Source organism: Meleagris gallopavo, chromosome 9 (assembly GCF_000146605.3).
Source record: "Meleagris gallopavo isolate NT-WF06-2002-E0010 breed Aviagen turkey brand Nicholas breeding stock chromosome 9, Turkey_5.1, whole genome shotgun sequence".
NCBI classification, from domain to species: Eukaryota; Metazoa; Chordata; class Aves; order Galliformes; family Phasianidae; genus Meleagris; species Meleagris gallopavo.
Window position 1 is genome coordinate 1,807,348 of NC_015019.2, and position 14,549 is coordinate 1,821,896.

The window sequence follows — 14,549 nt, forward strand, 5'->3', positions numbered from 1 at the left end:
GGCAGGTGGAGCCGAGCCGGCGGCGGGAGCACCTGGAGAGCGCCCGGAGGCACCTGTGCCGCTTCCTGGAGCTGTGCCGCTCCTACGGGCTGAGCGGAGCCCCGCCGCCTCCCGCCACCCCCCGGGAGGACGGCGAGCCGGGCAGCGCCGCGCAGAGCAGCCTGCTGGTCATGGCCTCCAGCCGGCAGGCCAAGATCGAGAGGTGAGAGCCGCGGGATGGGCCTTGAGGGCTCAGCCTTTCCTGCACGGGCACTTCGTGTGTGTGCGTGTGTGTGTGCATGTGCGTGTGTGTGTCTGCGCAGCACTGTGGCTCCTGCTGAGCTCCACCACAACTGGCCCCACCTCAGCAGATGGGAGGTGGCTGCCCCAAGCCCTGCTGTGAGCAGGTTCGTGCTTGACCTGCTTGGAGGACAAGCCATTGCAATTACAGCAGCAGGGACAAAACTTCCCAGAGCTCTGTGTCATCACGCAGAGCTGTCCTGTCCCAGTTGCCATTGTCAGTAGTTGACTAAAGGGAGCTCATCCTGCTGCAAACAAACCAGAGAGGGGCGGTTTGCTTTGCCTCCCTGCAGCACAGGGCTGGACAGGCAGGTGCTCAACTTCTTAAGATTTGTTTTTCAGGGTTTTCTGTGGAGCGTTTTATAGCGCAGCTCGTAGGCTCTGTGTCCTTTCAGCTCCCATAGGCTGCTAATCTTTGGTTCTTACTGTTCATTCTGTGGTGACGCTGTAACTGAAGGATTTACCCTGGAAGTGTGTTAGATAGGTAGTCCCCCTCCCTGCCCCCTGCTTCTCTTAACTAGACCGAGAAAATCTAGAAAGCCAAAAGCATAGTCAAAAGCTCATCTGCAGGCATATAACCATCTGAGACAGAAATTGGAAATGTGCTCAGTTGTCCTTTCAACCTCTGGCAAAGACTGGTAAAAATCCATTGCAGTGCCCAAGTTGGAGTTGAGAGTAGGATAGAATGGGGAAGGTGGGTGGGGAAAATCTGGATGCTGCAGGTATGTATGTGGTCACACATTTTCAAAGCCTTTGTAAGCGCGGTGGAACTCTTCTGGTTTCTGTAGTTTTCGTTTGTCAGAAACCTTTGTTGTCACTCACACTGAGGTGGAGTTACATCCTCATGCTTGGTGTTCTGCCTCTTGTGCTTCTTTAGAGGTCATCAGGAAATGACAGCTGGCATGATCTGCTGCTGTGTTCCTGAAAGTCATTGCTTTAGCTCTGTGGGACTGTTGGTCCCTTGCTATATGAGTGAGTCCTGCTCTCACCAGTACGTTCCTCAGCAATATGAGGCTCTTCATGAATATCTGGGATTTGTTTACCCTCGTGAGCAGTGATCAGAAACTGGCACTTCTGTGAAAAGCAATTAACATAGGACAGGAGATAGCTCTCTAACTAAATTTTATTCAAGTTAAAGAAATAGTTTATTGTGGAAGACACAGTGGGCTGTGCTGGAGAAAGTTTACTGGAATTAATTAATTATTCTTTTCTCTTTGAGCCAGATATAAGCAGAAAAAGGAACTGGAGAACAAGTTGGCCTCTCTGAGAACCTTTGTGGAGAGTGGGCAGGCAGATGAGGAGCAAGTACGGGAGCTGTATCTGCTGCAGGCCCAGAAATGGATCAACATCAGCTTTGAGGAAATTGAGAGCATCGACCAGGAAATGGTCATCTTGAAGAGCAGAGATACAATGAAGCAGGTATGAAGTGTCTCTTGATCTGCAGGTCCTGTGAACTCTGCATAGTTAGATCTCATGATAAAAGCTGTTGTGGGTAAATGAACCATGGAGGAATTCATCAGAGTTTCCTAAATTTTGTTCTTTGGATTCTAGATTAGAGTCTTAGCGCATGCACAACATAAATGGACGGGGCTTGGTTTAATTCTGAATGGCCAGTGGTTTGATTTTTGCATTAGTGCCTGTCTGGGGCTGCCACGTATCTTAGACAGTCATGGATTGTTAAATGCTGGAGCACTGAATATCAGAGCGTAGCTGGTCTGCACACAGAGGCTTTTCTCCACTTGGCTGGGTTGTGCCAGGCCTTTAACTCTAAAGAAGTAACTACATTTTTTAATTAAAACAAGACCTTCGTGGCTTTTATTTTTTTCCAAGACTGCATTTCTAAGCCTACAGAAAATCCTGATGTTAGAGTAAATCTTGTCCATTCCATGTGAGGAAAGCTGCTTAGGGACCTGCAAATCATGTGTAGGACAGTTTTTCTAGACTTCATGCTACTCACTTCAAATGTCTGTCTAGAATTAAAAAATCTGAGTGTACCATAGTCCAGCTTTGGCACAACTGGTTTGTGCAATTCCTTATTGCAGACCTCTGCTGTTCTGTAGTGCCCTGGGTGATATCTTCATGAGTGATGAGCTTGATTAGCTTCATAATGTACTGCGTTTGATCCATGGAAAAAATAAGCTATATTTCATGCTTTGATCTGAGCTGATCTGGTTTAGCTCTGTTGACTTTCTGCTTTGATCAGAATGAGTTTAACAAAGGCACAAAGAAGTGATTTGTGGAAGCTCACAGATGGAGTTCATGATTTAAACTGGATTAAGGGCTGAATTGTCTGACTTGGGATGTTGCACTGACAGCAGAGGCATTTCTTTTCTACAAGACCCTTAGTAACTTGCTTGGAGTGGGAGGTAAAGAAGGGAACTCTTGTCTACATGATTGTCTTATGACTTTTTTTGCAATTTCAGTCTTCAGCACCAACACACGGTCCTTCTCGACAAGTCAGGACTCCATTGAAACCTTTCATTCTTACCCGGGATGCAGTTCAGGCTAAGTATGTTGGTTTTTGATTACTTAAACACAGTGTGATGCACTGTTGTGTTTTCATGGGGAGTCTAAGATACTTTTTCAAATGCAGAAAAGCAGTCATTGTCTACAGGCAGCGTGTCACATCAAGATTGCATGTGTTGTACATCTGGGTGAGGGATGGGGAAACTTCTGATACGTTTCTTCCACTGCCTCTAATTTCTTTTGTTGTCAGCATACTTCAGTGTCTCAACTATCAATACAAGTTGGGGTGCAGAGCAGTTCCATGCACTGATATTGGTTCAGTGGTATAGGACGTTCCTTGACCATCTCTCTCTTCCTGTAGAGTGTTTGGTGCTGGATATCCTGGCCTGCCAACTATGACTGTAAACGACTGGTATGATCAGAAGAAAAGGGAAGAAGCAGCGCGTGGTCAGACTGCACCTCAGAGGCCACCAAGTAAGGCAGAATAGAGCTAAAATGGAAATAGAGAACTTGGTAACCCTCTTGAGGGGAAGGGCAAATGGGAGTGTATTCAGGATGTAAAACAGCCTCTAGCTTTCTCCATTAGGTTTGAGAATAAATGGGTTGCTAGGCTGCTCTGTGGCAATTCCTGCTTTCCATCTGGACCTCACTCTTGTTCTCGGCCTTTAGCAGGCACAAATGACGAAGAGTTGCAGAAGGAGCAGCAGGAGAAAATAAAGGAGGAGGATGATGAGGAAGCTCTTCAAAAAGCTCGGGACTGGGATGACTGGAAAGATACACACCCAAGAGGCTATGGCAACCGGCAGAACATGGGCTGATGCTCCAGCAGCAGAAAGAGCAGGGCCTGGAAATCCTGTAAGAGTTGCCTATGTCTTGCAGACATAGGAGTAAATACACTGTACATATGCAGAGGTATCCTTGGCTTCTCTGGGAGTCACTGGAGTCAGAGGAGTGAACGTGACAATTTGCTTTGGTTTACATGAAACGTCAGGCTGAGAGTGTGCTTGTAATGTGCAGTGACACCACAGAGCTCCTGACAGCAGGCACTGCGTGGTGGGTCAGGCTGCCTCTGCCCTCCCAGTCAGAGGAAGTCCTTGAAAGAAAAGTACCTGAGTTTGGAAACCGCTCTTTGTATTGTTGGTGGATGTATTTATTTTTTCCTCTATATTTTAAACAAAATAAAATCTCTTGTGTTGCCTAGTTCTCCTTGTGACAGTCCCTTGCTTTTCATCCTGGTCTCTTCCAGGGCAGGTGTGTCAGCAGATGGGAAGTGGGCGGTTCTTTTGGCCAGGGGTACTGTTGGCCCTTTCCACTGCCTCATCACTCTGTTCCTCCCCAGGTGGACAGGCTGATGTGTGGGTTTTTTGTATGTTAAATAGATCAGGTGTTCTGAGGGCAATGTGGTGAAGTGCTGGTACTACGCATGGTACAAATGCCTTAATATGAACATTTGTCCTTTTGCTTTGTGTAACGTGGAGTCTGTGCATATGTATGTATGGTGTACGTACTCGGGACTCTGTAGTGGAGCTTTGCCAAGGCCAGTGCTGGGACAAAGCAGTACCATATGCAGAGGAGTAATGCGTTGGTGGTCAGCATGCTGTGAAATATCCTTACAGAATAGCCCTGAAGGATCTGGATTCCTCTATAAAGCAAGCTAGTGGGAGCTCTGGCCTTGCCAGCTGCGGGCCAGCAGCTGCCACCAAGGTTGTTCTAAACCTGTTAAAAATGCAAAGTATGCTACAAATGTCAGGATTTAAAAAAAACAAAACAAAACCACAAACAAACCAAAAACCGAAGTACCTTTGCTGCTTGTGTGATAGCACGTTTCCCAAATCTTTTACTTGGCCTCAGCAGAGGCTTCATCAGCAGGCTGCTCCCTCACCTTTAGGAACAATGGGATTTTAGAAGAATTCAGCTCTTATTTCTTCTTATGAGGATGATTCATGGCACACCTGAGCAGCCAGCTGGGCTGTGCAATTACTCAGACTGCAATCTCAGCACCTCTTGGCAGTGTATGCTGTGGAGCTGCATGTAGTCTGCAATGGATGCAGTTCCCTCTTTTTCCAGGTATTTTTTTTCTATGATTTACCAGATCAGATTGTGGATTTCTGTGAGTTCTGTACCTTCCAAAACTTTTTTTTTTTTTTTTTTGCTTTAACAATGTGTGCAATCTTGAATATGAACTCTTTTCCTATGTTGCTGTCAGCCTGCTGCTCGTGGCAAGTCCTTCTGGGAAGACGTGGCTCCACTGGATGAGGTCCTGCAGGTTTTCTGTCCCTTCCACTGCTGGCCTGGAGCCTTCTCTCTGGGCTGCTTCCATGCTGCTTTTGTTTCCTCCTTTCTTCATGCATTTGGAAGGGAACCTTTCCCATTTTTATTCTGTTAAGTTACACCCAGTCTTTTTGGTCTTCTACACCTGTCCTTTAGCAAGCCAAGACTACATGCCAGCATGAAGGCTTCTGGTGGAAGAAGTCTGGATGCCAGGCACCACCCCGGCCATCCTCCTGGTTTGCTGAGGAGGGAACCATGTGGCTGTGGCTGACAACCAGCTCACCAAGCTGCATCCCACCCCACCGAGCATCAGGGTGATGTTTTCAGGCGGCTCTCGAGGGCATCGCACCGGCGGAGCAGGACAGCGGGTTGTGAAATAACCACAGTGCCATTCCTGGGGGGCAACGGCCACCGGTGCTGACGAGGAGGAGTTGTCACTGTGTGACTTCTCCCAAGGAGCTCCAGCACCCATCCTGGCCCTGCTCCTCTCCACACGTCCCCCTCGCATCGGCCGGGGCGGTCACCGAGGCTGGCTGAGCGATCAATCGCCGCCCAGGATTTCCAAACCTGCCTTTTAACCTGCTGAGCCGGGCTCCAAAGCAGAGCTTCCAGCCACCATGAAAACAATCATTGCAGCCTGTTCCCAAAATCTGAGTGGTAAGGAATATCCAAATGTTTGAATGGTTCCTAACGCTCCGGCGCTGTATGGGCTCGGGCAATTAGCGTTTGCTGTCACTTATTGTCTGTTTGCTTTAAGACTGCTCAGGGGAAAGGGAGGTGTTGGGAACAATTTGGGGTTAGCGGCACCAGAGGAAAACATAAAGTTGCTCAACAGGAATGGGATTTCTTAAGTTAATGCTGACCAGGCATTAGGAAACGCTCCTCCTGTGAGATGCTGCAAAGTGATGCCAGTTCTGCTCTCATCTCCGCGCTGCCCGGAGCTGTGGAGGCTGAGCTCCTCAGGGGAGGCTCCCACCACGACTGGGGAGCAGTGTGGGCACAGCACTGGGCATCGCCCATTGCTCTGCTGATGGTTTTCATTGTGCAGTCTGGAAACCAACGGAGTGCTCGAGGGGCTGTAAAAAGAGCTAAAAAAAGCAACTTTGGGGTAGGCACAGATGTGCTGTGTGTCTCCGCTGGAAAAGTCAGCAGGCATTGGGAAAGCTGAGAGCCACGGGGCTGGAGGATTTCTGGGAATGTGGCATAGCAGGGGGGTGTTTGGAATGGGGACAGCACTGAGGGGGTGAGGGGGCAGAATCCTTCTGCCAGGGTGGTTCCAGCACTCTGTTTTTCCCTGTTGCTCCGTTCTTCCCAATTGCGCTGTTCTTGATTGGATTGAGATGGGAAGAGCTGAGCTCCCCCCGGGACTGCTGCTGGTCCTCAATGGGCACAGCTCTATCCCCTCTTCCCCTGCACATCTCTCTCACTGCAGATTTCAGGTTGTTTTCACAGGCCCTGCTGCGTCTCAGACCTTTGGCCGATGGCTCAGGCCCGTTTTGGGGAGGAGGGATGGGGCTACTTGTGGAATTTGGATCCTGGCACTGTCCGGGGTGGTTAATGGTTCACCAGATCCAGCAGTGGGGAGCGGGACCAGACTGTCCCTTCAGGGACAATGGGGGCATCCACCCCTACCGCTGTCCTTGGCACTGCCGGGGGGGCAGACATCGAGCATCCCCAGCCCATCCACCCCACGTCCCAGCATCAGCCAAACAGGGCCACTCCTACCTTGGTGGTGGCTCTGTGGAAGGGAACGCCGAGCCCACCGTGTCTGTGTCCCCGCAGGCAGCCGTGCCAGCCTCCATGCCGCCCTGCGCACACTGCTGGCCGTGCCATGGCCCTCACAGAGGGATGTCCGTGCCTGGCTGCAGCTCCTCGCCGTGCTCCAGTGGGTGCTCAGCTTCCTGCTGCTGGGTGAGTGGGGCCATGGGGGCTGTAGGGCCGGGCGTACGCTCACTCACCCACCCCATCCCACAGGTCCTGTCACCCTGGTGCTGCTCCTCTACCTGGTGTTCACCCGCTTCTGGCCCATCTCTGCTCTCTACCTGGCCTGGGTCATCTTTGACTGGGACACACCAGAGAAAGGTGGGATGGGATGGGATGGGATGGGATGGGATGGGATGGGATGGGATGGGATGGGATGGGATGGGATGGGATGGGATGGGGCACCCTATGGACACTCCATTTCTCTGGGTTTGCCCAGAGCAATGCCACATCTTCCTCCTCCTACCTACAAATGGCAGCAAGAGGGATACAGCCCTCTGTCTGCTGGGATGATCTCTCCTGACCCCATTCCTGTCCCACTTGCAGGTGGCAGGAGGCTGCCGTGCTTGAGGAGGTGGTCTGTATGGAGGCATTTTCGGGATTATTTTCCTGTGAAGGTGAGGAGCGGGGTATGGTGTGGGGGTGATAATACAAATAGCTGTGGCACCATCCCAAAGGATCTGCCGTGCTCTCCAAGCAGTTCCCATTGCTATGAACCAGATGGGAGCAGTGCTGTTATTCCAGGTGTCCCCAAGCCCTTGCCTGCAGCACACACTGCTACCACAGAGCACTGTCAGTCCCCTCTGTGCCCACAGCCCTCTGTCCCTGCAGTTGGTGAAGACACACGACCTTTCCCCCGGCCACAACTACATCATTGGTTCCCACCCCCACGGCATCCTCTGTGTTGGCGCCTTCTGCAACTTCATCACCGGCTCCACTGGCTTCTCTGAGCTCTTTCCAGGCATCCGGCCCTTCCTCACCACACTGGCTGGCAACTTCCGCCTGCCCCTCTTCAGGGAGTACCTCATGAGTGGGGGTGAGTGGGATGGGGTGGGGTGGGGGTGGGGGTCCGGTGCCTGCCTCCCTTCTTCCAGCCATGACAACTGGTCCCAGCTGTGCCCAGTGGCTGTGCTCCCAAGGAGCAGGCAGGGCACGGGCTGAGACTGCCTGCATCTGTGCACACTTTGCCTGCAACCTTTGCACACCTTGTTTGCATCCTGCACATATCTTTTTTGCAGTGTTTACATCCCCTGACGTCTTGGATGCATTCTGATTGCACCTGTGTGCATCCTATGCTTACCTCCTCTTGTGTTGTTTGCACCATCTGCACACCTTGCTTACATCCTGCTTGCATCCTGTGTGCTCCTGATCTGTGCTGTCTGCACCTTATGCACACCCTGTGCACACCTGTGGGCACCTTGTTTGCATGCTCTGCACACCCTGCTTGCACCCGTGCCCAGATTTTTGCGCTCTTTTGACCCCCTACGTGTCTTGCTTGCACCCATGCACACCCTGCCTGCACCCCATGCACACCTTTTTTGCACTATATGCACTCCTTCACTCTGTGTGCACTGTGCTCGCATCCCACCTGCAGCCCTGCTGTCCCCCTGTTCTGTCCCCTCCAGACACGATCCCTAGTGGGGTCCTTTGCAGTTTCCCCCCTACCCCACAGACTGTTTCTCCTGCCATAGGCCTGTGCCCAGTGACACGCCGTGCCATCAGCCACCTGCTCTCCAAGAACGGCACCGGCAACGCCGTGGCCATCGTCATTGGTGGAGCAGCTGAGTCCCTTTCCTGCAGCCCCGGCGTCACCACGCTCATCCTGAAGAACCGTAAAGGCTTCGTCCGCATGGCTCTGCAGCACGGGTGAGTGTGGGACGCGGGGAAGGGCAGGAGGGCACCAGGTGAGAGGCACGTGGGTCCCAGCACACCCCCTCAATGCCACCGTGTGCCCCCCGCAGCGCCTTCCTCGTGCCCTCCTTCTCCTTTGGAGAGAACGAGCTGTTCCGCCAGGTGGTGTTTGAGGAGGGCAGCTGGATGCGGGCCGTGCAGCAGCGCTTCCAGAAGATGATGGGTTTTGCTCCCTGCGTTTTCTATGGCCGTGGCCTCACCTCGGTGCGCTCGCGGGGCTTCCTGCCCTACGCCCGGCCCATCACCACTGTGGGTGAGCGGCTACAAGGGGAGGAGGAGGGTGTCTATTTGACGCCGGGAGGTGGAACTCAGCTCACGTCCCACCAAGCTGAGTGCTGCCCTGTGCCCACCGAGGTGATGGCTTCCCTTCCTGCAGTGGGGAAGCCGATGACGGTGCCCAAGATCGAGGAGCCGAGCAGCGAGGTGGTGGATCTGTACCACGGCATGTACGTGCGCTCCCTGCTCAAGCTCTTCAATGACAACAAAATGAAGTACGGGCTGTCAGAAGGGGATGAGCTGCGCATCGTGTGAGTGCTGTGGGCGTGGGGACGTGTGGCTGACGAGGCCCTGCCGCTCCCTCTCCTCCTCTTCCTCTCCTGGCACCCAAAGTCTGGTGGAGGCCCCAGAAGTACCACCCCCAGGATTGCAGTGATGGGCATGGCCCCATACAGTGACCATGAGCAGAGGGAGGGCATGGGGTGTCGTGAGGAAGAGGAGGGAGGTCGTAGGTTTGCATCCCCAAGGCCGGGCTGGGGAGGGACACTCAGGCACGGGAACCGGTGACAGTGGCCTCGACGTGGCTGTTGGGTGACACCTCATACAAATTTCTACCCCCTCACCGTGTCCTGAGTGTGCTTTGGGGTGCTCGATCGATCAGGCACAGCGTGGGGGTGGGTGGATGGGGTTTGGTGGCACTGCAAGTAATGGTGACACACTGACAGTGCTCTGGGATCTCCTTCTCCAGGCGTGGGCTGGGTGTGCACTGAGGGGCAGGGACGGCCCCATTTAGGGGCTGACGCAGGATGCAGCTGATAAGCATCTCCAGGCTGCTTGTCTTTACGCAGATCCTCAGTTAAACATAACTCTGGGTAAACATTTAGAGAGCAAACACCCATAAAGGCAGATTCTCCTGCAGGCCTTCACCACCCATCTCTTGTCATCCCGGTGCCACCCTCCCCATCCTATGGCCCCAAGCTTGCCCCACATTATGCCATAGTATGAAGAGGCTACACTACTGTCCCCGCACCACGAATATGTCCTCCCTCTTCTTCCTGATACAGGGAAGACCAATTTGGCATGTGGAGAAGGGGAAGGTGCTTTATTGGGGTCCATTAGCAGCACAGCCCCTCATCACCTCCCCCAGGATGCTTTGGGGGACATCTCTGAAATGTAGCTCCATGCCCATCCCCCAAGTGTCCCCACCCTGAGTTCAGTGCGGGCACTGCAGCAGGAGACCTCAGTGCTGGCAGCACTGGACTGAGTGACAAAGTCTCAGTAGAGTCCCTGGTCAGGACCACGACCATTCCTGTTGTTCCCACGTGTCACCACCTGACACAGAGCTGCTCCTCCACTGTCCCTAATGTCAGTCCGTTTACTGCACTCTATGGTCAAGCACTCTGTGCATGCCTCGGGAGGGACAAATGTTTTCTTAGTGACCTGGGATGCACCCCATGGTCACCCTCCCTCAGACCCATGGTCAGTGCTTCAGCAGACAGGTTTGTGGGACGAGGGCTTCCATGCTGTCTCACTTCTTCACTTCTCATTGTCCACCTCTGCTCCACACTGTCCCCATCCCTCGACTCTCACTGTTGCAGCAACTGCCAACTACACTGCTGTCCACGGAGGGGGACACGAGAGCCAGCAGGGAAGTGGGCACAGGCCGGGGCCGCTGGGCTGCCCCCCGGCGCAGCCGTCCCCGGTACTTGTCCCCAGCCATGAAGTACAGGATGGGGTCCAGGCAGCTGTTGATGCTGGCCAGGGGTCGCGTGATCTTGTAAGTGAAGTTGATGATGTTGAGGGTCTGACAATCAGCTTGGAAGTAGCGAGAGGTGTAGTAGAGGGTCCGGGTGATGTGGAAGGGCACAAAGCAAATGGCGAAGACGGTGAGCACGATGATGATCATCTTGATGGAGCGCTTCTTGTAGGAGGGCACGCGGGGGCTGGGGCTGGGGAAGCTGCGCTTGCAGAGCCTCTTGGCCATCAGGCAGTAGCACACAACAATCACCAGGAAGGGAATACCGAAGAGGAGGGCCATGACGGAGGAGCTGTAGTGCACGTAGTGGTCGAACTCCTCAGGTTTGGTGGTGTCATGGCAAAGGGTGCTGTTGTCCTTGGAGCTGGTGGTGACGAAGATGAGGTTGGGGATGAGGCAGATGGTGACAACCAGCCAGACGCCCACGCAGATGAGTCGTGCATGTTTGGTCTTCACCCACTTGAGGGAGCGGATGGGGTGGCAGATGCCCATGTAGCGGTGGACACTGATGCACGTCAGGAAGAGGATGCTGCTGTAGAGGTTGGCGTAGAAAAGGAAGCGCACGATCTTGCAGAACACTTTCCCGAAGGGCCAGTTGTTGCGGTCAGCATAATAGTAGACCAGGGTTGGGAGGGAGAAGACATAGAGTGTGTCAGAGATAGCCAGGTTGAACATGTAAGTAGTGGTGGCATTCCAAGGCCTCATCCTGGAGACAAAAATCCACATGGCCCAGGAGTTGAGGGGCAGACCCACCACGAAGACGATGCCGTAGGAGATGGGCAGCAGGATGAACTTGAACTCCTCGTTGAAGACGCACTTTGCCTCTGCAGCAGCGGTTGTATTCCCTCCCAGCCAGGGGGTCGGCGTCGGCGTCCACGGGGCAAGTGAGAACATCCTCACCGGAGCATCCATGTTCTCCCAGCCAGAGCTGCGGGAGCAGTTAATAAAAACACATTAGCTGTTGATCTCGACCATTGTCAGGCACAAAGCGGGGCAGGCGGCCAAAGATGCCAGATTTTCCCCCCCTCCAGGAGCTCCGGCCACTTTGATGCTTCTCTGTTTTTCTCAGCTCTTGGGTTTGGGCTTGACACGTCCTCCCCTCCGGAGCCCTCCCAGTGACACCCGCGGATCGTAGCTCGGAGCCGCGCGCCGTGACACCGCGTGGAGCCGGGCAGGGTGCCCAGGGCCAGCCAGCAGACCCGCGGCGCGGCAAACAATGAAACCTTGATCAGCAACAGCAGCTCCTGCACGGTGCCAGCGCAGCCTCTTGGAAGCCGGCTCAGCCTAATTGGCACCACCGTGACAATGCCGCCAGTCCCAGAGGGGTCCTCCCCAGAAGAAAGGCAGGAGGAGAAGAAAGGATTGTCTGGAGGGGTACGATGGCCCTGAGAAATCCTCGGGGGGCTGTTAGAGGAGCCTTTGGGAGAGCATTCCTGGGAGCGAGGGGCCTCCAGCTGCCGGCTCTCCTCCCCAGGAGAGCAATGAATTCAGCTGCACAGAGAGGAGCTGTTCCCGTGCCAAACCCCAGCCCGACACAGCGCGAGTTTGAAGCCATCGGGACATTTCCCCCTTTGCGCATTGTTCGGATCAAAGACCGGGATTCTCATCGTCCCAGCAAATTGGTCCCCGGGGGTGAAAAGCGAGGGCAAGCTGTAAAACGGCTGCACTGGCCTTTGGAGATGTCTAAAGTTCAGCGCCCGCTGCTCCAGCAGACACGGGGCGGCCGCTCTGGGCTGGGGTTGGCTGTGCTAAAAGCCTCCTCCATCAACGCAGGCTGCTGGTGATGGGAAGGGCTCACGGAAGGCAGTGCTGATCCACAGGTGGGCACTGGGACGGAGCAGAGCTCAGCTCAGGGAGGTGATGCAGGATGCTGGTTCGGGAGGGGTGAGTAGAAAGCTGTGCCACCCCACGCTCCTGTCCCCCCAGCCCCTTTACAGCTTTCCTTCGCAGTGAGCACACTGGCAGGGATCTCCCCAGGACACATCCGTGGCTCCGTTAAGCCATCGTCCCGCAGAGACACCCCACTGTTTGCAGAGATGATCATAAATTAACGAATGGCACCAGGACCAGCCCCCAGCTCCGCACGCAGCCCGGCAATTTGTTTGAGTTCTGGGCTGAGCTCAGCTTTGGGCCCAAACCCAGCACCCATTCCTGCTGTGAACGGCTTAATGACCGGATGAGTTCAGAGAGCAAGAGGCAGGCCCTGATCAAACATTAACAGCGGGACCTCGCTCTGCTCTCCTTGTAGGGACTGGGAATGCCAATGGGGGCAGCAGGAACCGGGGGTCCACTCTCCTCTCCCACCCTCTGAGGATGGCAGAGGGCAGAGCAGTGCAGCACAAAGCTCTGCAAGAGCAGCGGTGCTTCAGGTTGCGGCCACCACGGCCAATCTCTGCGAAGCTGCTGACAAACGAGGATGATCTGAATAGTCCAATTTAAAAAAAAACAAACAAAAACATCTGATGTAAGAAACACACAAAGAAAATGCGGTGCCGGATGGCTCAGTGCAGAGGGCAGCTGATAAGACAGGTGAAGCCTGAGGCCGGCTGCAAGCGGCAGCGTGATTTGGCTGCTCCTGAGCAAGCTGCCTTCAGGAAAACCACTGACAAACCGAAATGCAAAAGAAGATGGCATCTGACAATCTTGATCTCAGCAGTCGAGGTTTCCTACTTCCTCATCTTAGTCACGATCAAAGGCAGTGGTTTAAAGGGCTCTGATTTACGCCCATCCACCCTGAGGACACGTCACTGCTCTTTGTGTTCCTCGAGCACGGCCCCAGTGAGGCTCTTCCAGCCACTGCTTTCTCTGTGCACTTTTCTGGATGGACCACCTGCAGCGGTGAGGCTCTGAGCCCAGCTGGGAGCTGGCAGAGGATGATGCAGGGCCAGGGAAGTGATGCTCAGTTCTGCCCTGCCCCTTTTGTGGATGCACAGGGCTGTGGTGTGAGACTAAGATTTCCCCTTGCTGTGGGTGCAGCTGGTGGCACACAGGGATGATGGCCAGAGACAGAAGGGGGCTGGAGACAACCTCAGGGCATGTATTTGGACCACGTGCTGCCCTTTGGAGATGGGGCATGGAATAGACTGCAGAGGAGAACTTGGCTGAGTGAGCCAAAGGGGCTCCGGGAAAACACACGGCTTTTCTTCTCTCTTAAGCCCTTGGAAATTGCAAAACAAGGGGAAATTGTGCAAAACATCCTGCAGAAGACCCTTGTCCCTAATCGCCACGTGGTGAGCCCAGCCAAAGCCCTGGCACCAGGGGAGCGTGACCTGAATTCTCTGAGTTCCCTTTTGCTTGCCCGAGCTCCGTCCTTCCTGGGGCTGGCAGTGGTGCTGGGGCTGTGCAGTACCCCACTGCAGCCTGCCCAGCTGGCAGCAGGTTGAAGGTGACAGCCTTTTTGTCCTCAAGTGGGCTGTTCCAGCCCTTCCACCTCGCCAGGTTTGCGGCACTGAGCAGAGCTGCAGCAGCCCCAGGGCCAGCTTTGTCTTCAAAGGAGATGGCGTTTGGGGGCTGAAGAGGAAGATGAAGGAGAGGAGGTGGCTGCCCCGTGACATACAAAGGTTTTTGGTGGTAGAGGATCACAGCGGTGTGATTGGAAGGAGAGATTTAGGGATGGGCTGACCCCACCCTCCCCCCCCAATCCTAAGCCCCCTGGATGTCACTGCCATTCTTCTCAGGGCCAAAGCTGCATCTCCAGAAACCCCAAGCCTGGCTCAGTTTGTATAGTCACGGTACCGTCAGTGGGACCATCCCAGCTGCTGCCCTCCCCAAGACCCCCCACCTCACCTCCGCTCCAGGGATGGGGTGACTCTCATCTGCGGGGCACCCCCACGGAACACCTGTCCCCCATAGGGCCCAGGGCCACGCCGCTGTGCCGGGCCGGCCCGCG

General features: G+C 54.3%; 3 protein-coding genes across 6 annotated transcripts; 2 read left to right on the top strand and 1 right to left on the bottom strand.

Annotated features, from left to right (window-relative positions):
• Positions 1 to 2: 2 nt before the first annotated feature.
• IGBP1 (immunoglobulin binding protein 1) lies at positions 3 to 3,948 on the top strand (the record flags this gene model as incomplete). Its single annotated transcript, XM_003208275.4, has 5 exons — positions 3 to 202; positions 1,503 to 1,698; positions 2,703 to 2,788; positions 3,107 to 3,219; positions 3,415 to 3,948. Coding segments are annotated over 5 exons (744 nt in total), but the record flags the coding sequence as incomplete, so codon positions are not given.
• Positions 3,949 to 5,412: 1,464 nt separating this feature from the next.
• Positions 5,413 to 9,526, top strand: LOC100540643 (diacylglycerol O-acyltransferase 2-like). 2 transcript variants are annotated; one of them, XM_010715099.3, is made up of 8 exons: positions 5,413 to 5,673; positions 6,799 to 6,927; positions 6,991 to 7,098; positions 7,324 to 7,394; positions 7,609 to 7,813; positions 8,469 to 8,643; positions 8,739 to 8,941; positions 9,065 to 9,526. In XM_010715099.3, exons 1-8 carry the CDS (start codon positions 5,634 to 5,636, stop codon positions 9,217 to 9,219), a joined length of 1,086 nt encoding a protein of 361 aa, XP_010713401.1. In that variant the 5' UTR covers positions 5,413 to 5,633; the 3' UTR covers positions 9,220 to 9,526. The 2 variants fall into 2 exon arrangements, with proteins under 2 accessions (XP_010713401.1, XP_010713402.2); XM_010715100.2 differs by lacking the exon at positions 5,413 to 5,673 and having other exon boundaries at positions 6,817 to 6,901.
• Positions 9,527 to 9,985: 459 nt separating this feature from the next.
• P2RY4 (pyrimidinergic receptor P2Y4) lies at positions 9,986 to 14,543 on the bottom strand. Of its 3 annotated transcripts, none has more exons than XM_010715101.2 (2): positions 14,447 to 14,543; positions 9,986 to 11,588 (listed from the first exon to the last, which is right to left on the bottom strand). In XM_010715101.2, the coding sequence occupies exons 1-2, from the start codon at positions 14,473 to 14,475 to the stop codon at positions 10,448 to 10,450; spliced, it is 1,170 nt and encodes a 389-aa protein (XP_010713403.1). In that variant the 5' UTR covers positions 14,476 to 14,543; the 3' UTR covers positions 9,986 to 10,447.
• Between the last annotated feature and the right edge of the window lie 6 nt (positions 14,544 to 14,549).